At 40.5% G+C, this 25,798-nt stretch overlaps 1 protein-coding gene across 2 annotated transcripts in view; it reads left to right on the top strand.

Moving 5' to 3' along the window:
* The window catches only part of ptprga (protein tyrosine phosphatase receptor type Ga), a 511,734-nt gene that overhangs the window by 357,637 nt on the left and 128,299 nt on the right, over positions 1-25,798 (top strand). For both annotated transcript variants that reach the window (XM_036001852.1, XM_036001851.1), the window contains exon 5: positions 5,357-5,452. In XM_036001852.1, coding sequence (XP_035857745.1) covers positions 5,357-5,452 — 96 coding nt within the window. The remainder of the gene's footprint in view (positions 1-5,356; positions 5,453-25,798) is intronic.

Genomic DNA, 25,798 nt, shown 5'->3' with positions numbered 1-25,798 from the left:
AATATTGGGGTTTTGCTGATGATTGTCGGGTTGGGGGAATGGAGCCCAAAATCAGCTTGATTCTCATGTGGTGTGCATCTTTCATTAGCTGTAGTTGTTAAACAAAACAAACAAAAAAAAAGAAATAAATAAAAAAAAAAAAAAAAATATATATATATATATATATATATATATATATATGTGTTGTCCCCACATATTAATCTATGTGTTGTGTAATCCTATGTGGGATGAGGTATTTTGATGGAATGACATCAAAATTAATTCATGTATCAGTATTCAGTTTTGCTAATTCAACATTGTAATTAATTTCTCATGATTTAAATGGCACATCAATAAAGCATTTGGCATTTTACTGTGGGACCCAGCAGCCTTTTTAAGGCAGCATTCACATAGGCTGAGGCACTGTGTTGTAGTACTCAAAACAGGTCACAAGACCTCGTTTTGAAGGTCTTGTGTCGGAATCGACCGCATTTTTACCCAATCTTGTCTCCGTCTCAGATAAAGAGGACTTTGGTTTATAGTGTAAGACCAGTCAAGACCACAAATATTTTATAGAAATATAGGAAATATTGGATAGAATAGAACAACAAAATGTCATTCTGCTAAATAAAACATCACAGTCATTATTGGTTTCACTTATTTTCATTTTAAACAAATTGTATATCAGAATACAATACATATTTTCTATAGGCTCAGTCTGCCACTTTTTAATACAAAAATTAAAAATTTCCAGTGCTGGTTCCATGGTATCAGAATTTTGGATAGTAGTCATGGAAACATGAATTGGTCATGTGGCAAGGGCTGGTATGATTGGCAAAGCAGGCAGCCAAGTGTAGTACTCTGATCCAATGGAAATCTCAATTGTCAGATTGACAGCACTCCAGCCCAATGGATAGGGAGGGCAGTGCCACCCCGTGCCCCCCTTCTAGCCCCGCCCCTGCCGTGGGCGTTCCAAAAAAATATGTAGTAGAAAAGTAGTAGTACAAAAGTTAAAACAGATTTGACTGTTGAAGAAACGCAACATGATGCCCAGAGTTGTAGTCAAGACCACCAAAACGGAGATCAAGTCATCACCAAGATCATATTGTATCGAGACCGAGACAAGACCGAGACTTTGAGGGGTTGAGACCGAGTCAAGACTGAGACTTTGAGGGGTTGAGACTGAGTCAAGACCAAGACCAGACCAGTGCCAGAGCTTCTCCTTGGGCATGGGTGTTAAGGGGGGCGGGGAGAGGGTGTTAACAGTATCAAATTTCAAATTAGAATTGAGTTATTGTTTGCATTTGAAGCAGGAAGTTTTACATCCAATCACAGTAATGATGTTAATACATAAAATTAGACACTGCAGAGGCAATTTAGTGATAACTCTGCAGTTGTGGTCTTGACTGGTCTTGAAATAAAATCCAGAGTCCTCTTTATCCAAGACCGAGAAAAGACCAGGTAAAAATGCAGTCAATTCCAAGACAAGACCGAGAGTCAGTTCCGAGACGAGACCGAGACCTTCAAAAAGTGCTCTTGAGACCGAAACCAAGACCGATCTTGAGTACTACAACACTGCTGATGCCATGCTGCGGTGGCCAATCACGTAACAGGCGATCAGACTGGACACAACACAACACAACACAACAGACTGGAGTGTAACACAATGGACACACAAACACTGCAGCACAATCCTGCGGCTCTTCGCTGCAACGTCTGTTCCTAAATGATGCTGCCTCAGGGCCCCTGAACTCTTGTGCTCCATGTCACTCAGCTTTAACTGTAACAGATGGCTGAATGTTGCATTGATATCATCAGCAGAGTCAAATGCGTGTCTTGTGTCCACTCTTATGTCCTCACTGTCCCATTTTACTATGTGAGAGAGAGCAGCCATCACCATGATACTGCTGTGTTTCAACTGATTCTAATTGCTCTCGCTGCTACATTCACAAGCACAATCCCCCACATTGACTTTAATGAATACCCGTTTGGGGGAATGTGTTGTTCCAGTTGAGCTGTCTCTGCTATAAATTCACCAAACAGACTCTATATCAGGCTGTTTGACAACTGTTTACTTCACAAGTAGATCAAACAGCGATGCACAGGGCTCTTTATGTGAGGATTAGCAAGCTGGAGAAAATGCGAGACAAGTGATATTGGCAGTGTTGTTCTTGGCAAGGAAAAAGACCCCAGAATTGCTTCTAGCATGCGCAAAGGTGTTCCAGACACTGCAAATCATGTAAACACGTGTGCATATGAACACAGTTTCTATATTACATGCACACACACACACAAACACACACAGGCACAATAATGTCTTTTTTTCATTTCAACATTTGCTGTGTGCCCAAATACGTCATGCCTCCATATCTCCATGACAACGAAAAGTGCCTGACTGTTTGCCCAGTTTTTTTTGTGTGTGTGTGTGTGTGTGTGTGTGTGTGTGTGTGTGTGTGTGTGTGTGTTCTCTCATTGTTTTTCACGGAGCACATCATCCAGTCCATTTCACAGTATTATTGACTTCATGCTGCAACCTGGTTATCTCTTCAACACAAATAGCAGACGGACAATTATAATTTAATTTTTATGTATCACTTTATATGTCTCTGTTTATATAATCTCACTAATAGTTCATGGATTTTCAGGGAATTAGGTTTAATAGTAAAAAATCCCATCCCAAGACCCAAACTAACAATGAATGCATCCTCTAAACAGTACTGTGTGTGTGAATCAAAGCCTGAAATATCTTCCTGCTCTGTGCCATGGAGCTCCATTGCTGTCTAAAAACCATTAAAACACATCGGTGAGCTACTATGTTGCACTGGGTGACATTTTCCTTCATTATGAACACACACTGTAGTTTGTTTTGGCCCAATCGCACATACATACACTGCCTTGCTTTGTTTAGGATATCAGCCCAGACCTGAACAGGATATCAAGTCATTCCAAGTCAAACGGTCAAGTGAATACATGAGGCATTGGTGTTAAAGTCAGGGTCAAGTTGCGATTTTTTATTTTGTTGTGTCTTAAGTCACCAGATCCATAGTCTTGCAGACCTTCCTCCGCAGCGCTGTGGAGGAGGGTCTGGCTTGTCCACACAGCATTCTGGGATGGGAGAAAAACATGCTCTGGTTTATTGGCATTTCTTTAAAACAATCACAATAGTCTTGGGCGGTGCCGGAAACAATGACGGTGCCTCTGCAAAATAGCCTCTGGAAGGAACTTGTTTTGGTGGAACATGTGTACGTTCAAAGGTTGTTTTAGACGTGTAACAGAAAACTCAGACTGGTTTCATACTGGATTTACCCTGCAGAGGTCTGAGGAGAAGTTAACCCTCATAAATCCACCAGAGTTTAAAATTACAACATAAAGAAAGCAAAAGTTAATGGACATCCGGCCTAAAAAGAGAGATATCCCACGGAATTTTCGGCGTCACCTGAACAATCCTGGAAGTGGAACGTCATCGATAAAGACTACCACATCCTTGAGTTTGACTCAAGTCCAAATCATGTTACTCCACCCCTCTTAAAAATAGTCTCCAAAAAATGTTAGTCCTATTTGAGACACATTTGCTAAAAAAAAAACAAAAAAAAAAACAGTGTGCAGTGCCCAGCTGAAATTACTTCAATTTAATGGGAATCTAACCAGTTGTCTAACTCTTGCTTTTGAACAAACTGGCATTGCCATCCCTAGCTACTATATTACAAAAAAGCATGAAATCAAAAGAAATAAGAAAATGTATGAATGTGTACCTAATTATGAATAATAACAGCATGAAACAGAGTTTTGTGTTAATAGTGAAGGGAAAAAAAAGAAAGTCTATTTTCATAGACTCCATAAAGGTCAAAGCTGTTGATTTCATTTGTTGCCAGATTGTGTTGCCCACATTACTTCAAAAAGATCTCACGGAAAAACTGTAATGTGGGATTTTTCTTCTGTTGGGCATTTTCATCAATTTCAAATCTTAAAAACTGAGCTGTACTTCACATGAAGGCAATGCTCCCAGCAGTATAATATTTGAATTCAGCAATTGCTGGGTTGCAGAGGATAGTGGGACAAGTCTATGTGAAATGCAAGTATATTATCAGAAGCAATAATTAGAATATCTGTCTTGCTTGTATTTAACTGCAGGAAATGTTGAGACATCCACTTATAAATTAATTTAAAAGAAAATAGCCAGTGCCTGTGTTGTAACACTAAAGGCAGGGTGACAGTCATCTGCATAAAGGCAGGGTGCAAACTAAAGGGCAGCATGGGGGAGCTGGGCTCCTCTTAATGAGACATGAGCTCCCCTAAAACATTTGTGAAATTCTGGGGTGTCTCTAAAATCTTGACAGGATGCTACAGTATTTCCGCCTGTCTATCTTTTGCGTTTAAATTTCTCTGTATCTTCCTCGTCATGGATCATGCGTTTGATTAGGCTATTATTGATTTATGATTCATGCGTGAGGGGGATTCATCACTAATTCAACTTTTTATAAAGATCTCGGCATGCTATTCTTGCCATCACCATCAAAGTGTGGCAGAGCAATATCAAAACTTCCCTCACTCTGCAGAGTAGACTGTGCCCTGCTTCAGCTGGCCATATTGTATCATGCTGTGATGTTTTTGATACCCGTGTGGAGGTTTGATGTGGTCAATAACTGATTAAATATATATCAGATGTGCTGACATAAAGCAAGTAGGCCTTCATATTGCAGCTGTTTCTTGCAATAAGAGTTACAGTCGGTCCTCTTTGAGGCAGACACTTTTTACACTTTATATGCAGTATTATTCTATACAAAGTATAGCATTTATCGATACATGCAATGTGCTGTAGTTTTTTTTTTTTTCCTCATGCCCTTATGTTTTGCTACAGAAGTTGACACTTTACAGATAGAGTACATCTAGACCACACTCTGTAATTTACAGAGACCCAACAATTCCCCCCCAAGAGCAAGCATTTGGTGTGACGATGGCGGGGAAACCTCGGACAGAACCTGGCTCTTGGTGGGCGATCGGTTGGGGGAGGGGGAGGGGGGGGGAGAGAGAGATAGAGAGAGAAATATGTGATATATAATATAATTATTATATAATAATAATAGCAGTGGGTACAATGGAATGACACGATGAACAGTGACAATTATAGTTAAGATACAGTTAAGATAATAGAACTATGACTAATAATAATAATAATAGTAGTAGCAGTGCAGGGCGTAGAGCAGGACCACGGCAGCAGCTGCAACCACCATCCAGGCGCCACCACATAATCACAGTTGTTAATTGTGAGGGAGATACAAATAGTTAGATCAATTTGCTGTAGTGTCTTTATTGAATTTGATGTGAAGGTTTAATCTAATGTGTCCCCAACCTAACCCAGTGTTTCTGTCTCTCACAGATGCAGATCTACATGTACAACTCAGATGACTTTGACAGCCTCAGTGCAGCTCTGACCGAGAAGAGGATCATTGCAGCCATGGCTGTGTTTTTTCAGGTAGGAACCTTTATGTCCCCCTAGCCTGTTTGTGTTTGTGCGTGTGTACTTTTATTAAAAAAAATAAGGAAGAGGCCAGTATGTGTGTTGGACTTCATTGTTCATGGTCAAATTTAACTTCTGTCATTATCTGTTTCTCTTTGGGTCAGAGTTTATTCGCAGTTTGTGACTATTATGTGACATTATCTAACAATGGAAATCTAGTCATATGGACTCACAGGGCAGCTGTAGGGCTAAAACCTATGAGATTGATGTGAACTTACTGTGTGAAGTCTGTGGAGGCTTGACTGACAATGAATGAAGAAATAATGACATTCACTATTTAGGGATGAGTTGTTCCTAAACATTTTCAGGTTGCGATTGGCTCATAAGTATTCAGGGTTTGATTGAGCACAAACACATTGATCAAAATTGATCAAACCATATGGCTGGAGGATGGTTATCAAACTTGAGTGAAAAAAGCCAACATTTTGAAGCTAAAATTAAGCATTTAATTAAGTTTAACATTTTGTTGAACTTTTAAATTCAAAACTAGATACACCACATTAACAGAAAATACTCCTGTCAATACTACTACTTCTTCCTCTTCTTCTCAGAGTGTTGTGATGGCGTGAAGCCGCCTACACAATCAGAGGTAAAACCGCGAGGTAGGGTGCAGAACTTATTGCAGGCACAGAGGCAAAGCGCAGCGCAGGTATATTTCATCATTGCTTCTGGCTTAGGTTGTGCTTTAAAAAGGTCAGCGGCAACAAGGTCAAAGTCGAAATAATTTGCTCAGCGGCAATTCCAAGCGGTGCGCCACACCAAGGTTAGCGCTTCTTGCGAGTTGTCTTCACCACTCTCCTCATAGGAAACCAATGGCACAGCCAGTGGAGAGCAGTTTCCACGTGGATCATGTGCAGGTGGCTTAGCTGTAAAACCTGTTGATCAGGATCAAAGTCGCCAATTAAGTCCTCTCAGGCCTGTTGAGTGGAGCTGTGGGTGGACTGGGATCGTTGTCAGCTCTATCACTCTCAATAGGCAGGAATAAAACGTTCATTTGAGGCCATCGATTACCTAAGTGGGCTTTTACTTGGACCATTAACCCCCAGTTAATATTTCCCCCTCTCACTTCAGTCTCTCTTTCTCTGTGTCTTTCGTCTCTCTTTCACTCCCTTGTGTATAGCCTGTCTTGTGCATACAAATATGTAAAGGCCAGCTCTCTCTTTCTTCTAGTTCTTCTTTAGCTTTCCCAATACAGTTCATACAAGCAACATTTGTAACTGATTTTATGCTTGAGTCTGTGGCTATAATCAGTTCAATGTTTTTACATGATTTTTTTTTATGCATTACACTCTACCCCTGTTACTTTCATACCATAGTAATGCTATGTTCCATACCGTTTTCCCCTCACAACTAATTCATACTGTCTGTCCATAATAGTCACACCTGCCAATGTAACCGTAATTCTCTCTATAATAATAACCAGTTATTATTTACTATTCATTTTCATTCCAGTGGTGGTTTTCTCATATCCATATTGGACTTGAGATTATTTACAACCTTGACTAGTGTTGTCTCAGTGCGATGCGATGATTGGTCCAAAAACCTGATTGGTATTTTTCAAAAATATTGTGCGAGTTCATAAAATAATTAAGCTGATTAAAAACAAGCTTCTCTAAAATTTTACTTAGAAATGTATGATTCGATACGGATTCCCATATGGATCACTGAACTCGCATTAAACACACAGAAATCAGTACGCTGCACATTAATGGGACCCAATATCAAAATGCACAGCAATCAATAAGGACCCCACTAAACTGTAGGCAGGTCAGAACCCTTCCACCAATAGGGAGAGGCAGAGGGCCCCCTTGGCCACCTCAAGCCCAATTGGTGGTTCTGAATTGAATCTCAGACCACAACAACTGTGATTGGTCCACTTGGCCGTGGCTTGGTAGAGTCGCATTTCCCTCTAATCATTTCTGCGTTCTCCTTCTCCACATGAAATCAAGGAGAGGGTTAACTTTTCCTGCTACAGCTTTCCGACCGTCTTGAGAAAGTACAGGGGAGACACTTTGTTTCTTCTTCTCCACCACCGGAGTCGGAACTCGCTCTGAAGCTAACTACCGTCACTCTCTCACTCGTTCTACCACACACTTCCCACACACACACACCAGCTCTGCTATTCTCTGAAAGAGATACGCTAGAACCCCGCAGACACACCAGGCACAAGTACAAACCTCACAACGGCGTAGGACACTCACGTAGCTACGGCGTAGGCTCTGCGTACAGCCTACGGTCAACCATAAATCTGTCTTTAGGGTTGCCTCTTATTGAGCCTCTGACAGGGTTTCAAATAACTAAAATATATTTAAGATAAATCATATATAGTCCAAAACACAAATCTCTTAACAGGACAACATACAAACATTAAACATGAAAGTTTCAGACCTATCTGCCCCAGGTCTGTCAACATGACCCCCAGGTGGGACGCGTACTTGGAATCTCCCATGGAAACGGGAAGCACCCACAGAAGCACTCGCTGCAGCTGTGATGTTCAAACCTTGACAGCCGACAACCCGCTTGGAATGGCATAGCGGCGTGAAGTGATGTGTTGAGTCATGATGATACAGCACGTGAAGCACAGGTACAGGCGCTGATTGTTCCCAGTTCCTCTCCACCTAAAGGAGGTACAGTCTCCCCTCCTAGCACAGGAACGGACCCCCTGCCTGCTATCTTCACTGACTACAGCATCTCCCGCCCCAGTGCCACAGCCAAAAAGCAGATCAATCTCTCTCAAGCCCCGTCCGGCCGTTTCCAGCACACCTTTGTCCCTGGGTGATATTTCCCACACAGGTGACAGTCATCAGTAATCGTCCCACCGAGTGTCCACAGGGTAATAGATCCCCCAACCCCACATTTCCTTATCACAATATAGTGATATAAGTTTCAAGTATAATGTACTTGAAACTTATTTTTTTTTTTTACATATAATAAGCATATAACAAGAGATAATACTTATTTTTCTTTTAGTTTTTTTTTATGTTTAAAGAAATGCTGATAAGATCTCTTAATTGAGTGCTCACGCTCTCAAATGTTGACCTGAGGGTGTTGTTGAAGGAAAGGTCAGTGGGGTCACCTGAAGTAATAATTATCTGGAGGACCATGTGTTGGCAAAAAAAAATGAGTAGGCAGTTTGAAGAGAAAGATTTGCAGTTATGACAAAACAGAGGAGATGAGTAGGCAGATGGAGAAATTGCTTACCTCGAAGCAGCCGGATGAAAATGGCACAAAAAGCCTACTCTATTTTGAAAAGGACCCAAACATGCTACCTTTACTGACAGATGACTCCTTTTGTTCTCAAGTATGTGACTCATTCTATGGGTTTGTTTAGTATACCACCCTTCTGATTTATGATATGGCAGTACGGACACATTTCCTCTGCGCCTGATGATAGTGTGCAGTTGCAGCTCTCAACCTCAAAGATTGATTTGAACCCGTGCCCTCAATAACTTTGCTACCACAGATAGACCCCGACAGGTTGTGCTTGGGTGTTTTTTTCTATGCAAAGAGGAGTGTGTTTGGGCGCCGGCCTCAGAAGTGCATTTTCTAGTTTGTATTTGTTAACCTGAGAAGAAAAACTGTATGTGTGTGTGTGTATGCAGCAGGCGCAACCCAATGGTAAAAACTCAGATTGTATGACGCATGCCAAATTCATTTGATTTGACGCATTAATAATAATCCAATAGTTTTTGCTTTATCAGTTAAGAGATTGTGAGCCTGTACAGTATGTGCGTATGCCTTACTTGGTTATCACAGAACCAGGGTTACTCTGGTTACCTAAAGATTTTCATCACTTGTAGTAGTTTTTGCCACTTGAGTAAAAACATCGTCTGTGCATTTTAACTAACTTTTTGAGCCAGTATTGTGTGTGTGTGTGTGTGTGTGTGTGTGTGTGTGTGTGTGTGTGTGTGTGTGTGTGTGTGTGTGTGTATGTGTGTATGTGTGTGTGTGTGTGTGTGTGTGTGTGCGTGCATGTGTCCTCTGCCAGGCTGCACACAGCACTCCATACAGGCAGTAAAGACTTCAGTGTGTGTCAGCTGTAATGCTGGGGACTTCTAAACTAGTGACTCTGAAATCCTTTTATTTTATTTCTACTGTTACTTTCACTTGTTATTGGTTTATGTTTATTGCATTGTATCTATTTATCCAATGCTGGCTGGCTGATGGAATAAATGTCTTGGGGCCACTTAGGTAAGGTTAAGGTAGTTATGGTTTCTTCTTCTTGTAGGTTGTAAATGCTATTGTACAATACACGTTTCCTTTTTTATCCAAACAAAATTATAATATTTATAATGTGTATTATTGCTAGTGTCTGGGCCCCTTTACACAAGCTTGAAATAGCCTACCAGGGTGTCCCATTTCACATATTTGCATTAAGTATTATGGTTGTATTTGTCTTTTAATTTTAATTTTTCTTTTAATTGAACAGCTAAGCAATTAGAAGCTTAACGGTTAATTTTTTCTTCCATTTCTATTAAAGTGCTCATATTATGCTTTTTGGCTTTTCCCCTTTCCTTTATTGTGTTATATATCTTTTTGTGCATGTTATAGGTTTACAAAGTGAAAAAGCCCAAAGTCCAGCCCAAAAGGACTTACCATCTCCAACAGAAAACACTGTTCACAAACTGCTCCAAACAGCTCTATTGTAGTCCAGCCTTTACTTCCATGACAAACGTGCGTCACTTTGTAACACGTTATAATGCTCGCCTAGCTGCTAGGATGGCACACCCTCAGACTAACTAGCAGTACTTACTGCGCATGTACAACTCCCAACAAAGATGGTACAGAAGTGTGATGCCTCACTCTGTAGCTAAAACATCCAATCACAGTAATGATGTTAACACATAAATCAGACGATACACAGGCTATTTAGTGATGTCCGTGCAGTTGTGGTCTTGACCGGTCTTGAAATATAATCCTGAGTCCTCCTTATCTGAGACCGAGACAAGACAGAGTAAGACCAAGTAAAAATGTGGTTGATTCCGAAACAGAGGCCTTCGACAAGTGGTCTTGGTCAACACTGGCTCCCACTGTATGCTCATACAGTAAATGGCTAAAGTAAAGGTAAAACCCATGGCTGCATGTGCTGCTAAATGTTCACAATAAGTATTCTTACATACGTCTGTATGATGGTTGTCTTCTCCTGTTGCACTGCAAGTGTCTACGGTGGCCCTGAAGTGCAAATCACAACAGCAAATAAAAAAACGCAACAGCAAATCATAAAACACAACGGCAAATAGGAAAACATTTTAACAAATCATAAAACACAACGGTAAATAAGAAAACAAAACGGCAAATAGGAAAACACGACAGTAAATAGGAAAACACCACAGCACATATGAAAACACTTCAACAAATCATAAAACACAATGGCAAATATGAAAACACGACAGCAAATAGGAAAACACAACAGCAAATAGGAAAACATGACAGCAAATATGAAAACATTTCAACAAATCATAAAGCACAACGGCAAATAGGAAAACAAAACGGCAAATAGGAAAGCACTTCAACAAATCATAAAAGACAACGGCATTAACTTCTACCGGAAAAGGTAGGGCCTATCTAGCAGAGGACGGACCCTCCTGATTGGACAGTCGGACTGTCTGTCTGTTAAAAGTAGGCACTTTTCCGTGTTTTTCACCTCTACTTCCTGTTAAAAAACAAGGGTGTAACTTTGGTTTAATAAGTTGGTGGGACACAAAAACAGGGGGTCTGGGGGGGTCCCCCGCCAGAAAAATATTTTTGATTTGAATCCCATTTCCTGCATTTTTACATACATTTAGGGACTATGATGATACAAAATCCAGGAAATGATTAAGTTGATCATAATGATAAGTTATGCCAGAAAGAATAGTACGAAACTATGTAGCCTATAAGAAAAACATGTCTTGCTCTCTTTATTGTTTAATATAGGGGCGATCGCCAAGACTTGAGAGAATCATTTTATAGAGTCAAAAATTTTCACAATTTGAAAGTGGGTGGGGCACAAATGGAATATTGAAAAGTCGGGGGGACATATCCCACCTGTCCCCAGAGGAAATTACACCCTAGTGTACATCAGTGGGATAGATAGATATACAAACACACACACACACACACACACACACACACACACACACACACACACACACACACACACACACACACACACACACACACACACACACACACACCTACCTCTCTGCTCTCTGCGGAGATAGGGGAGTACGTTTGTGTGCTAGCAGCAATGTACAGCGTGCTAACCTCCACAATCCAGTTTGTAGAGTCGATCTCCATGGCGATACGCCTGGTGTAGCCTCTTTCAGTGATTACAGTGGAAGCATAGTATTGCAGCAGCGTGTTCAGTGTAGCCTGGCTGGGCGTAGTCTCGCATTGCCAGATCTTCCTCCACAGCGCTGCGGAGGAGGGTCTGGCTAGTCCACACTGCATTCTGGGATGGAATAAAAACGTGCTCTGGTTTATTGGCATTTCTTTAAATCAATCACAATCATCCTGGGCGGCGCTAAGTTCCGCTGCAAAATAGCCTCGGGAAGGAACTTCTTTTAGTGGAACATGTGGTCGTCCAAAAGTTGTTTTAATCGTGCAACAGACCACTCAGATTGGACAGATAGTCTAGCTAGCTGTCTGGATTTACCCTGCAGAAATCTGAGGAGCAGTTAACCATAGTCCTCATAAATCCACCAGAGTTTAGAACGCCAACACAAATAAAGAGGAAGGTAACGGACATCCGGCCGAAAAAGAGGGACATCCGGCGGAATTTCCGGCGACACCAGAGCAATCCCAGAAGAGGAACGTCGTGGATATAAGCATGCTTATGCAGCTATACGCATATATTGTTTGTCAAGCTTCTGTGTTACTGATTGCCATGTCAAATTCCTGTGTGTCTGCTGATGCATTTGGCGACTAAAGTGATTCTGATTCTGATTCTGATTCTGATATAGACTAGGCTGGCTGTAACATTAACTTATAGCTGTACTTACTAGCCCTCTTGATGTATTACCATCTTTTCTCTTTTTTTTAAATGTTAACCAATGATTGGCCCTGCTGTTTCAGCTATTATAAATTATTCCTTGTCCGCAGTACCTTGTCCTTTCCTATTTTAAGCATGTAACCATCAGCCCATAATAAAGAAATCCAGCTTATTTATTCCTGCTTTCTTATTCATATAATTTTTCTACCTCTTTTTCTGTCTCCTGTTTTCTTTTCCTCCGGAGTGTGCCTCCATTCATTTGGAAGCTTTCCCCTCCCCTTTTATCAGTGTGTTTGTGCAGCTGTGTGTCATGGCTACCATGTCATGTATTAATTAAATCATCACACTGGTGTTACAGGACAAATTGGGCCCCATCATCTCGGCAGAGCTCGGGAATCACCCTTGTAGTGACCCAGCATTGCATTGCATTGCACTGCACTGAGGCGTTTGATTGAAATAGATAGCTCTCATTGGCCTTTTATTTGCCTATTTACACCGCTGCATGCCTCCACTGTGTTTTTCACGCACTCAGCTAGACAAAGCAACATGCAAAACCGAGGCCCAGCTGGGATGTAAATCACACGGAATATCCACTCTGCTTTTTACTTTTTGTTTCTTACATTAACAGGAGAATCCTGCTTAGTCTCATTTCACATGATTTTGGGGGCATCTGTGCCTCAATTTAATATTAAAGTGAGAGGCATTGCAGTAAGAAACAGAACAAAGACAATGAAGGAAAAGCTTTCTTGGACTTGACATAAGTACCTTATTGTGAGTCATACACATTCTGCAGGGCCTATTTAGACAAGGACAAGGAGTAGGAAAAAATAAAACAAAATAAGTAATTAAATAAATCTAAAGACATTTCAAAACAGCCTCGTTCTGATGACATTGATTGCTGTAATGAAAAAGGGGATGAAACAGGAAGCAGTGAATTTTAAAGTAATTTTTGTATGTACGCACCATTATATGTACTTGTATATTATATGTTATAGCGCCACAAAGTCCATGGCTGTGTCCAAAATCACTAACTCATTCACAGCCACAAAGTACTTTGTATTTATATACGGGAAAACAGCATGTGAGGGCGAGCAGGAGCGACAAAGAATACCAGCATTTTTGTAATTCTTTGTAGATATATGATAATTTAATAGAGAAGTTTACCAGCATTGTGTATGTATATATTTGGACAGCACTACCAAATGGTGAACTCCCTATACAGTGGACTATATAGTGAGTAGTAAGTGATTTAGGACAAGGACAAGGCCCATTTAGAGAAGAGGTCAGAGTGGATGAATTAGTCAACAACACATCAAATTTCAACACAGGGACTGCTTTGCTTTGTTTGTTTTTTACCATGACCACAATCGTTCTCTAACTTCAACCAGAAGCAAGATGTGGCGTTAACGAGGTAACTTCAGGATCACTTGTTATCGGGTTAAATCACCGTGGTAACTTATGCTGAACACCTGCTTGGGAGCAGGTTAGGTTGGAATTTAGAGATCAACTGGTGTAAAAGCACCGCATACTGACCAATCAATACTGATAACGGCGTCACTGTTCTTAGAAGATCCGGTGGAGCTCTGTGCGCGGAGAGAGAGAAAGAGAGAGGTGCACTCATAAAAGTTAAAACATTTAGAGATCGACAATCGGTTTGAATTATGTTTTTATATTTTTAATTTGCTCTCACGATAGCTTACCACTGCCAGGGTTGCAACTGAAATAATAGGCTAAAGCAATGAGAGTTTATGGAAAGCACAAGTGTAATTATGGTCAGATCTTGTGCCTGACTGATGGGGAAGTGATATTGATAAGCGTTGTGACTTTATTTTATTGCCAGCTTTCCTTCCTGTTTTAGAAAGTAGCGACTGTATTGCATTTTGCCTGTCAAACCATGTCTGTGTTCTTTATATTTATGTAGAATTATAGTTTGCTCTTCTAATGTAAAGTATGCGGCTCTGGTAGATGTTTGCGATTGGTCATGCTGTGCAAACACCGCCTTTTTTATGTGGGGGACTGCCCATTTCTCTGATGCTCCATTGTTCCGACCTCTCAATAACCCGAAAAATTGCCTTTGGTCCTACAGCCCACTAATCCAACGTTCCTTTGGTGGCGAAATTACGAATCTCACTATGGCCATGCCAAGACCCGCCCTACGAAGCAGATTGATTGGTTGGGGTTAGGCATTTGACCTTGAGTGGTTAAGGTTAGGATAGGATAGCTGATTGGTCAGGGGATAGGACCTATACAAATGGGGTTACGTTACCTTGTGCAAGCATGGACGCCTGGCCAATAAATGCTATTGAAGGGCGGGTCTTGGCATGGCCATAGTGGGATTCGTAATATCGCTGGTGGACGTCGGACTAGTGGGCTGTAGGACCAAAGGGAATTTTTCGGGTTATTGAGAGTTCGGAACAATGGAGCGTCGGAGAAATGACATGGCACCTTTTATGTGGACATGCGCGTCGCTGAATTGGAAAACCCTGGGAAGATTGAACTACTTGTTAACCAGCCGGGTAACGGAAATAAATCCAGGGCATGTTGATTTTCCTTCGTAGTACAGGCCTTTGGTGTTTATTAGTGTAACCATGATGACAGAGCTCCCCTTACCCGAACAAAGTTGAACCCAAACCCAAACCTTAGTTTGGATTCTTTGAACCCAAGCTAAGATCTTTTCCCAAACCTAACCAAGTAATTTTTGTGTCTAAACCAATTTATTTTTCAATATTGTGTAATTGTTTTGGAAGGCACCGAGAAATGATGTGGAGCATCAAATCAGATAAGGCCTCTATGTGCAGTTTTAAAAGACAACATATTTTGCCGTTAGATTTGGAGTTGGTTTATCCCCATCTGTGAGCCCTGCTTGCCTTAAAGTAAACACAAACCTCAGAATTAGTCATGGTTCCTTGTAAATGTACAGTTGTATTGTACTATATTATATATGTGAGAAAAGCAGAAGTTGTTAGTAGTGTCACTTCTGGCAACATTGGTGCAAATGCTTTTGCTTCAAATGAACTAAATCTTTTTTGTAAGTTACTGACAGCTTGTTTTTTTAGGTGAATACTTATGACATCTGATTTGCTGCTCTGATTCTTCAAAGTAGTCAAGGCAAATAATAAGACACCATATTACAGACATTCTGCTGTTTGTTCATGTATGTTGCACCTTATTGTATCATGGAAACCAAGTGTCGCTAGCACTACTTGACTCCAGTATTGAAATACAGTCGAAAGTGCAAGAGAAACTAATTTGCCTTTTTTAGAAAAAAAAAAAAATGAATAGTATAAAGTCCTGGATGCATCCATTCCTAGACAACCTTGAGGATCATTTGAATTGGTTCCATGCTTGGGGGGCTGTTCTTCACATTAAAGGTAGCAGTGCCAAAGGGAAGGCACTCAGCAGGAGTAAGAACAGCATGATGAAAGGTATGGTTTGAAGACATGCAGGACCACAGACCACTTCATTTTGCTCTTAATCCAATACCCTCCAATGATGGTAATTAGGTAGTATTTGCCGCCACTGCTAACCACCACTGAGCTGCTTCCAATTCTGCACAGTGCACACCACTTGAGGAAACATTAGCCTCAGCAGGTTTTAGCCAAAGAGAATTCATTACATGTAATTTGCCGTCAGTCGTTTTTTTTTTTTTTTTTTTTTTTTTTTTTTTATCAAGTTGCCATGGATTTCAGAAGATATCTCATTAATGATGTTTAAATCGACAACGTTTTTGTTCTTCACTCTGACGGGGTGATGAAAGGCAATGTCCCTTCCCTGCATGACCGCTGCCCTACTTATTACACACCATCGCTCAGACTGAAGAATCCACTGCCACTGTCATCGCTCTCCATCTCACCCAAAAAACATGATCCCTTCATGCTGATTTTTTTAATTTGATCATTTTCATGTGCAGAACAACAAGGGCACTGAAACAGAATTGTGTCCATGTCTGTAACTTTATAATGCTTTAAGTCTAACCTTATGTTGTGAATATGTTTGTTCCATTTCGTGAGAACTCTGAAGAAAGCCTCTCTCATCACTTCTATTGTATCATAAATTGTATTATTGTTTTCCTGTCTGTGTGAACCAACCTTGAACCAATCCGCTTGTGCTCTCTCTACGTGCCATCTACATGAATGGAGCGATTGTCTGTGTGTATATCCTTTTATTAAACCTTTAGAACATTGTGAACTGAACCCTGATTCATGTCACTTTTTCCTCCGAGATCTCGCCACTGCTTTCAGAATCAACTCATAGAGGGCCAGCCGGCAGGTGTTAGGATTCGAACCACAAAACAATCGTGATCAGACTTTTTCACAAAAGGGACATACAACCACGTTCAGAGGAAAAGGACTGTAGTTGGTGTGGTGTGGGTATGATTACAGTATACCCACAATCCCACATAGTGGAACAAGAAGAAATGCAACATAATTTCATCAAACGGTGTCTGTAGGAATATATAAATCTTGAGACGTGTTTCAAAACCCTCATATATATCTCCAGGGTGTACATTATGAAAAGTAAATGCACTGACAGCAACAGCAATGTTGCATACCATTCAGATGTAATGCATCGCTTCACATTTTCAGTCAAGCTGCATATACTTTTCATCTTTAAAACCCATCAAAACCAACAACTTTAAAAGTCTCTCTCACACAATGATCAGCTAACTTATCAGCGTCACAGATGAAAGTTGCTCATGTGAACACACATGCTGTTTAATGTGAGTAAGATATGATTAACTGGTTGACTCATGATGTTGTGGTGTATCATTCTAATTCTAAGAATCACCAGATGGTCCAGTCTGTTTTAGCCTAGATCTAAAAATAACCAGAAGGCCTGAACTCATCTTGTCTAAATTTACTCTATGAGAGAAGGCTCACTTTCTTTTAGTCTACACCTACTGAGTAGTCTCAACTTAGTGTATGAATGACTAGAATGCCTAAACTCCTAGGACAGACGCACCCATCAAAGTTTGATTGTCTGAGAATATTTTTAATGTATTGTTTCCTTTGGTCTAGCTCCACCAATGATTGGTTGATCCCATCACATTCTCACTCCCATGGCGTCAAAAAGCAATGCTTGGTCAGGTGCCTTTGGCGTTTGCTACTAATGCAAAAAGTCTCCTTTACGTGCGTCTCAGTCACACGCAATGTGGCTTTCAACCAATTGGTCGGGACTCTTGGCGTCACTTTTTGACGCTCTGGGTTGGGACTGATCTGGCATCATTCATCACTGACCTTCAGCACAAGAACAGGACAGTTAGGTTTAGGAAAACATGGTGGGTGGGGTTATAAAATGTAAGTTTCAGTGAGACGCGGGACAAGAACGGGACATGAATCCCAGTCTCCTGGGTGAAAGTCCCGTGTTGTTGACCCATCCACCACCCCAATCTACCTTCGCATGCAGATTTTTGGTCTTTCATACTACTCGCTACCGTTGTCGCTCTTAATACTACTTCCACATACAGTACTTCCATACGCTAAAGGGAGATTTTTGAGTCGATATCTGGCGCCAACAGCCACTGACCAAGCAGTACAAATCATTATTTGATGAGTTGGGAATGAGAATGGGTCCAATCTCCTGACGTCTTGATTTAAGAATGGCCAGTCTTTTGTAGCCTAGGTTAAAGAATGGCAAGAAATGACAGTACCATTTTGACTAGTTTAATAATGACAAGAAGATCAGTCTCCTTTAATCTAGACCTAGCAATGGCTGGAAGGACCAATCTATTTTTAGTCTAGACCCACTAGAGAAACACACAAAAGGCCCACAATCCCTGTGTCTAAATCTAAAAATGTCAAAAAGCCAAGTATGTCTTAGTCTAGAACTAAGAATGACCACAACGACCATAATATCTACATTAATTGACCATAAGACTAGTCTGTTGTGTTGCTCTAGCTGCTAGAGTTCCTTGGCGGACTTTCTCCGTGTTTTCCACCACTTACTGACCAATTGGTCATTGATGTAATTAGTAGTCTATATCGATGACTTTTCATTTCTGGGATTGTTCCGATGCCACCAGAAATTCTGCCGGATGTCCCTCATTTTTCAGCTGGATGTCCATTACCTTCCACTTTCTTTGTGTTGGCGTTCTAAACTCTGGTGGATTTATGAGGACTATGGATAACTGCTCCTCAGATCTCTGCAGGGTAAATCCAGACAGCTAGCTAGACTATCTGTCCAATCTGAGTTTTCTGTTGCTAAAACAACTTTTGAACGTTCACATGTTCCACCAAAACAAGTTCCTTCCCGAGGCTATTTTGCAGAGGCACCATTGCTCCGTCCGGCGCTTGAAAGATATAGATTTTGGCAATGAACCAGAGCACGTTTTTCTCCTGTCCCGGAATGCTGAGTGGACTCGCCAGACCCTCCTCTGCAGTGCTGTGGAGGAAGGTCTGGCAATGCAAGACTATGTAATTAGTAACTCTGCACTCTAATGTGTCTTATTTGAAAGAAGTCTGACCATTACATCTATTACACCATTGCTTTATTAGCAGTTAGTGCTGCCAAAGGCAAGGGGGGGTGTTGAGTCTCTCTAAGACACAGATGAAGGTGAAGGAAGTCAAGAGGGAGAGGATACATAGTGAGGGATCTTGGATGGATGATGGGCGATGAGAGAGAAAGAAAAGTTGTGAAGGAGAGAAATATGAGGACATGTCACATTGTACCACCGTTTCATTTTTTTCTGATTTGTCACTGCAGTGGCCTGTCCCTGGAGAGAAAGAGGGATACGTAGCTATGGGGAGGAATGATGAGAAAGAGCGAGCGATGCGGGATTTGAAGAGGGATAAAGGGGTAGATAGAGAGAGAGTAGGACATTGTGATGTGAGGCCCGGTGGCTGAGGATCTCGGGGGACGAGCCTGTGGGCTTTCAGAGACAAACATTAATAATGAAACGCTAATTCCCTTTGTCCTCCTTTCTTTCTCTTCTCCTCATTGTCTCTCTGTATGTCATTTTCTCTCTCTGTCTTCATGGCCGCCTTTATTTCTCTTAATCTTCTTTCCCTTTACACGCACACTTTTTTACTCACCCACATTCTGTCTGGCCTTGTACCAAAAACAAGCTCTTTATTGCAGTTCCAGTTATTAACTTCTTCAGCTATTTGAAATGAATTATGTTGTGTGTGTGTGTGTGTGTGTGTGTGTGTGTGTGTGTGTGTGTGTTTGGATGGGGGTAAGTTAAAAACTGTGTCTAACATTGCCACAATTAAACTTTTTCTCTTCCCTTAGGTTACTTTCTCGTTCAGTGTTTCACTTGTGTTCCTCATTTGTCACAAAGTCTCCTATTGCTTTTTAGCTGTTCATAAAAGTTTAAATACTCTAAACTTTGTTTGGCTCAATGTGTCACAACACTCTTCAATGTCACAGACAAAAGACCCTATTTCCCGCTGATATTAATATTTGCTTTTAACATTGTAATCAGGATACTAAGGGAATGGCCAGACTGCATTTGGAGGTGGAGAGGAACCCTTCAACTGCAAAGGAAAAACAAGAGAAACCCATACAGCAGCATCACTTCAGGAAACTCTCAGTGGCATGCACTAGGGTTACTTTACCATTCGTGGTAGCCGAGCTAGGACTAGTAATAACTAGGGATTTATATTTTTCCCCAAAAATTAGATTTTGTTGTCCCGGGAGCAGAAGCATACTACTCCAGGAATCCTGGGAATTTTACTTGTATTGTCAGGAATTTCATGGCGGCAACGACGGCCATGACCTAGTCAGTCATTTTGTCAAACGAAAGAACGAAAATAAGCCCCCTCAGCATTTATATTTTTCTTTCCATGCGTCTTTCAATTCAACAGTCAACACACAACATTCCATCTGATTACGCACATCCAACCTATAAAAATAATACAGTTTAGAAAGGTTGGTGTTTTGGTCAAATGAGTCATCACATAAATAACATTCCTGATATAATTATAGAGTATAGCGCACACACAGGACTCCTGTCTCGGGACACAACTTTTTAGTCAGACAGAAAGTCATTTCATTTCTGATATTTTGCACATATGACAGGATGACTAATGTGGACCTACATGCCTTATTGTGATTAAAAGTGATTATAAGTGCATGTGAGTGAATATTGGCATGCAAATGAGTTTTTAGTGTTCTATTCATTGTCTCAATTCGCTGTACGGCCGTCATGCAAATGCATCAATTCGTCTGCAGAGGAGATTACCAATGTTAATCGCTGCTGCTCCTGGCAGCTGAAGGGGGGGTGTTTTTGTGAAATACAACACCAAAAAGCCCTAACAATTATTCTATCATTATGGCGATATAGGAATGTGCAGAATAGGTACTAAGGAAAAGTCAGGGCAGGAGGGAAACATTGCATTATTAACAATGACGGAATAATTCCATGTGTTAATCACAACGGTTTACGGCGTGTGCTGTGGCCGTTCTAGTGTTAAATAGGTTACTAGATGCTTGTTGCTGTTCCTCCCCTCCCAATTTGTTTCTCAATCCCTTGAGAGTATTCCACATCATTTAATTGACTAAGGATGTGTGCTGACCTAATTTGCATATTTGCATTCAATCACATTGTGGGCAGATTTGAACTAACATGACCCCTTATCAGTACCATTTGCAAACGCAAAGGCCCATAATCAGATTATTTAGATAAGATATAAGGTATACAGATGACATGTTAGAAAGAGTCAGGTATCCTTTAATCTTGTACTTTACTGGTAGCATGCAGTATACATGTGTGTAATGCAACATTTCATACACATTCAGTTTAAAAGGTCCCAAACTCACACATTTTTCTCATTCATTGTTGTAGATGTACATTATTCCTAAAACAAAATCCTGAAACAAGTATGGTGTTTTGAATATGCAGAAATGTTTTAACAATCCAGGAAATAATAAATAATTGAATTTACATAACTAAAGACATTTGCAGCGTAAATGTGTTGAAGAAAGATTCAGCAGAATGCAGGAAATGAAGTGTAGACGCCCACAATTTTTATTTTTTATTTTATGTGGGACGACCCCCCGCCGTTATTATGTGTCCCCCCTCAAAGTTGAAACAAAACCTACACCCTTGAATGAAATGGTGATTGCTACTTTTGTATGGTACCGTTTGGCGCTTTTGTTGACAGACACTTGTAGTGCACCTGCAATTCATTTGGAAAGAGGAGTGGATTTAGGAGAAATGTAATATTAAGTGCAGTAGTGCATGCTATTAATCAGACTAGTAGTACCTTTAAAAGCAATCATAACGCTGTTTTTGGTGATGGCAGTCTGGAGCATGTCACCAAAGCTTCACCCAACAAAGAAGCTCATATGTGTGAACTGCTGAGTCACCATGAGTGAATAGGCAGCACTTTAACAAAACCACCAAATGAGATTCAATAAAAGATGCTCTTGGAGAGATAATACATTAGGTTAACATGTGTTGCTTTTGTCCAAGAAGAACTGTAACCCAGTGAAGGAAGCAGTGCTGTTCTCCTGGGCAAACAGCCAATCAGAAGTTGGAAGTGAGCGACAGGGACAGTCTATCTAGCAGCCAGTCCCGGCACCTGGAGGATGTAGCTGCCCCCATAATCAGCTCTTCATGCATCATGGCACACAGTAACATTTTTGTGTCGCACAGCTTTGCGAGTAAATAGAACGAATTCAATGTTTTTTTTTGGACCGATTAAGGAAATTATATGAATTTGTGAAACATATAATCCACAAAAATGGGTTGCTTTGGAATAGGATTTGTTTAAGTGCTTGATAAAAGCACAGAAATTGACCCGGCTGGCTTTAGTTCAATGTGCTTTTTCCATGGTCCAAGCAGGCAGGCAGTGAAAGCACAAATCCCTATGAAATCCAGGTAGCCAACAAGTGTGTTTCCAGAATAGAATAGAATGCCATTTATTGTCATTATACACGTGTGTGTGTGTGTGTGTGTGTGTGTGTGTGTGTGTGTGTGTGGGGTGATATACAGTGTGAAGTAATGATATTGCACAGTAATGAAATTGCACAGAATTTCAATATTGTCAAAAGTATTAAATATTAAAGAAGAAGAAAGTCGGGGTTGGGGGTAAGACTGTGAAGTCAGTGCATGTGTGAGTTCAAAGTGGTTATGGCTTTTGGAAAGAAACTGAAATTTGAAGGTTGTGGAGAGTCTATGGAAGGGAGGGAGGCATGACAGCAGTCTTGGCGGTCTCTCAGCTGTCCATGCAACACGTTGGATATGGATGCTGGCAATGGCTTTGCGGAAGTTTGGATTATTCACAAGAAGTTGTTTCTCAGTGTCTAAAACATAACACCTCTTCAATGACCACTAAGTAAAAAAAAGAATGCCTGTGGACATTCTGTGACTGCTCTTACATATGCTGCAGTTTGATTATGTGTGTACCATAAGTCAAGTCAACTTTATTGTCAATTCTGCATACATAGGAATCGAAAACACGTTTCTCTCCGACCCACGGTGCAATAAGAACAGGGACAACAAGTATAAAGATAAAAGATAACAAATATATACAAATAAAGATAAAAAAGATAAGTAATATATACAATAAAGAAAGATAAAAATATGTAATATATACAATACAATAAATAAATAATGTTTATGACATTAGTAGTAATTGTTGTTGTTGTTGTTGTAGCTGTATGTAGCTACTACCAGTGGTTGTTGTAGTAGTGGTGGTAGGAACACTGTAATAGCAATTTTAGTAAGAATACATGACAAATTAAAGTGCATTAGTAGTAGTCACAGTGGTAGTTTTAGCATTAGTAGTGGCTAGTGGTAGTTGTAATAGAACGTGTCCACTGTCAAGCGTCATTTTCACGGCTCCCATTGATTGTCTAATGAGCAGCCTTGCAATGCATTCTGGTAGCATCGTGGGGGCTTTGGAAAAGCAGTGCTTCAAGTTGCCCACTCCTCATTGGCATAAAGTTGAATCCAGGCTGCTTTATAGAAATGAGGAGCGTCCGGCTCGACTTGCTGCCTCTCAAAAGCTGACGAAAGTCTCCTAAACTGACCGTTGTCGATCAAAAATAACGACAGATTCAGCAACTGCATCGCCTATTTCTCGCTTTAAATGTTTTCAGAAACACATTTGGAGTGAACTATTTTCATAAAATACGAGAAGGTTTTCCAAACGAGCCGCCATGTAGGTCCATTAAGAAATCCAGCAGCAGACAGCCCATTTGTGACGCATTCGTACAATCAGGTGCAGCCATTGCGTTTGTAAGAGGGTGTAGCCCCTTTTTGCTTTGCTTGTCAGTGGTCATTGAAGAGAAACTGATAACTGCTAGTGGCAAGCCCACTAGCGTGCAATGCTGGGAAGCGGAGCCATCCCTTGCATGAAAAAATGTCACAGTGGAAGATGCCACAGACATGTACCATAAATGTAGTAGCAGTAGTTGTAGCAGTCATCACAGTAGTAGTATTATCAGTTAGCTAAGTCAGCTAAGCAAATTACATTTGTAAAGCTCATTTCATTCGAGGGGAGAATCCACACTAGGGCTGTTGGAACAAATGCCGAAATTTGAATATAATTCGAATAGTAAAAAAATCAATACTATTCGAATGCTGAAATTACTATTCGAATGTGACTTTTTTTTATAAATATGTTGGCTAACATTAGCTAATCTCCCTCTTCTCGCCTTGGCCTACCCGCATGTGTCACTCATGTCACGTCTTATGAACAATAACTGAGCCGGAGTGAGAAACACAAGGCATTGTGAGGTCTAAGATAACGTTAGTACAACATTACGGAGCTAGCGTTACGTACCGAATAACTTTAGTACAACATTACGGAGCTAACGTTACGTACCGAGTAACATTAGTACACAAGGGAGTGACAGGCTGGTACGCGAGGTACAGTAACGTTAGCGTAGCTGGGAGCTTCATGAAGACAGCTAAAGGTAATGTTAGCTGCCCTACAGCTGTCAGAGTTAGCTTCTACTTATATATTACCTTCTAATAGCTGTATTCTCAGTAACGTGACAATCTGCAAGAAACATGTTGCTTATAAATCACTAAAATAGTAGTGACAGCCCCGTTTGGCTTCGTTATTAATTTTGGCTGTGCTTTCTAACATTACGTCATTGTGCTAACCGAGCACTGTTAGCCTTTACAACAGAGATGCTTCACTACACTTGTTGATAATGTTTCATTCCAGAGTTCTCTGTTGATTTGTATTTGTCGCTGTGTGCTCGTGGTGGAAAATGAATGTAAACAAAGTTGCGTGCAGGTCCCTTCAAGGCCAGGCTAATTTTGGAAGCCCCTCTAGTGGACGGAACGTGTAACAACAACCACATGCTTGTAATGCCATCGACAATGCATAAGCATTGAGAGTAGTATAGTACATATTATTTTACAGGCTGCAATTGAGCATTAAATATTCAAAAATTATTCGAATATTAAAAAAAATATTAAAGTGGAATTCGAATGGTATTATAGAGGAATATTGACAGCTCTAATCCACACTATTTTCTCTCTGTTCCTAAATTTAGCAATCCGCACCATCAAATCACGTCTTCTTCACCGCATTTGTCAACAGCGTAAGCCCGTTGTGCAACAGTAATCATCCGTGCAGAAACAGTGCGCTTTGTATAGTTACATTGATTATGCAAAGCTTGCAGCGTTGATTTTTTGCAATTGAGTTACTCAAATGTCACGAGGACCATCCATTCTAACATCAACCGTATCTTATCCAGCTTTCCAAAGGCTCTACCAGGGAGACGTGTGCATTTGGATACAAACTATTGTCATGTAAAAACAGGTCCACTTTCTGTAGTCTGAAAGATTTCTTTCTACAGAACACATCACTGCGACTTGACTCATCCCTAAGCAACCAAACATGTTTGTATGTACATTTTTAGCAAACACTGTCGAGCCAGTAGATGATACAACCCACAAAACCATCCTGATCAAATCGTTTCAAACCAGTGGCAGATCAGAAAACAGTCATTTGAATAATGTTTGTCATGTATATTTATAAGTGATCTTTTGAAAGGCACTGGTGTATTTAGCCGTTAAGTTATTGTTTTGGTTTGCTTTGATATTTTTTGTTTTCCAGAATCCATGACAAAAATAACAAAATGAAAACAATGAAAACGCATGTGTTACTATGACATCACACACTCTTTGAGTTCAGACAGAGAGTGCATTCGAGAGCTTGCTGATTGCTCCTGTTTGTTCCCCCTAATTACACTGCACTTGTTTTCTCAGCATCTCCTCGAACCTTTCTGTCACTTTAATTGCCCTTTTCTTTCGTCATATTTAGCACCATTTACATGTATTGTACTATTGTTATAACTGAGAATGAGTCGCCAAACAAGCTTTTTTAAACCACATGAAGTATATTCATCCTTTAAACATGTTA

Source organism: Sander lucioperca, chromosome 6, assembly GCF_008315115.2.
Source record: "Sander lucioperca isolate FBNREF2018 chromosome 6, SLUC_FBN_1.2, whole genome shotgun sequence".
Lineage (NCBI taxonomy): Eukaryota > Metazoa > Chordata > Actinopteri > Perciformes > Percidae > Sander > Sander lucioperca.
Note: the sequence above shows the minus strand (reverse complement) of the source record. Positions and strands in the feature narration are given on the sequence as shown.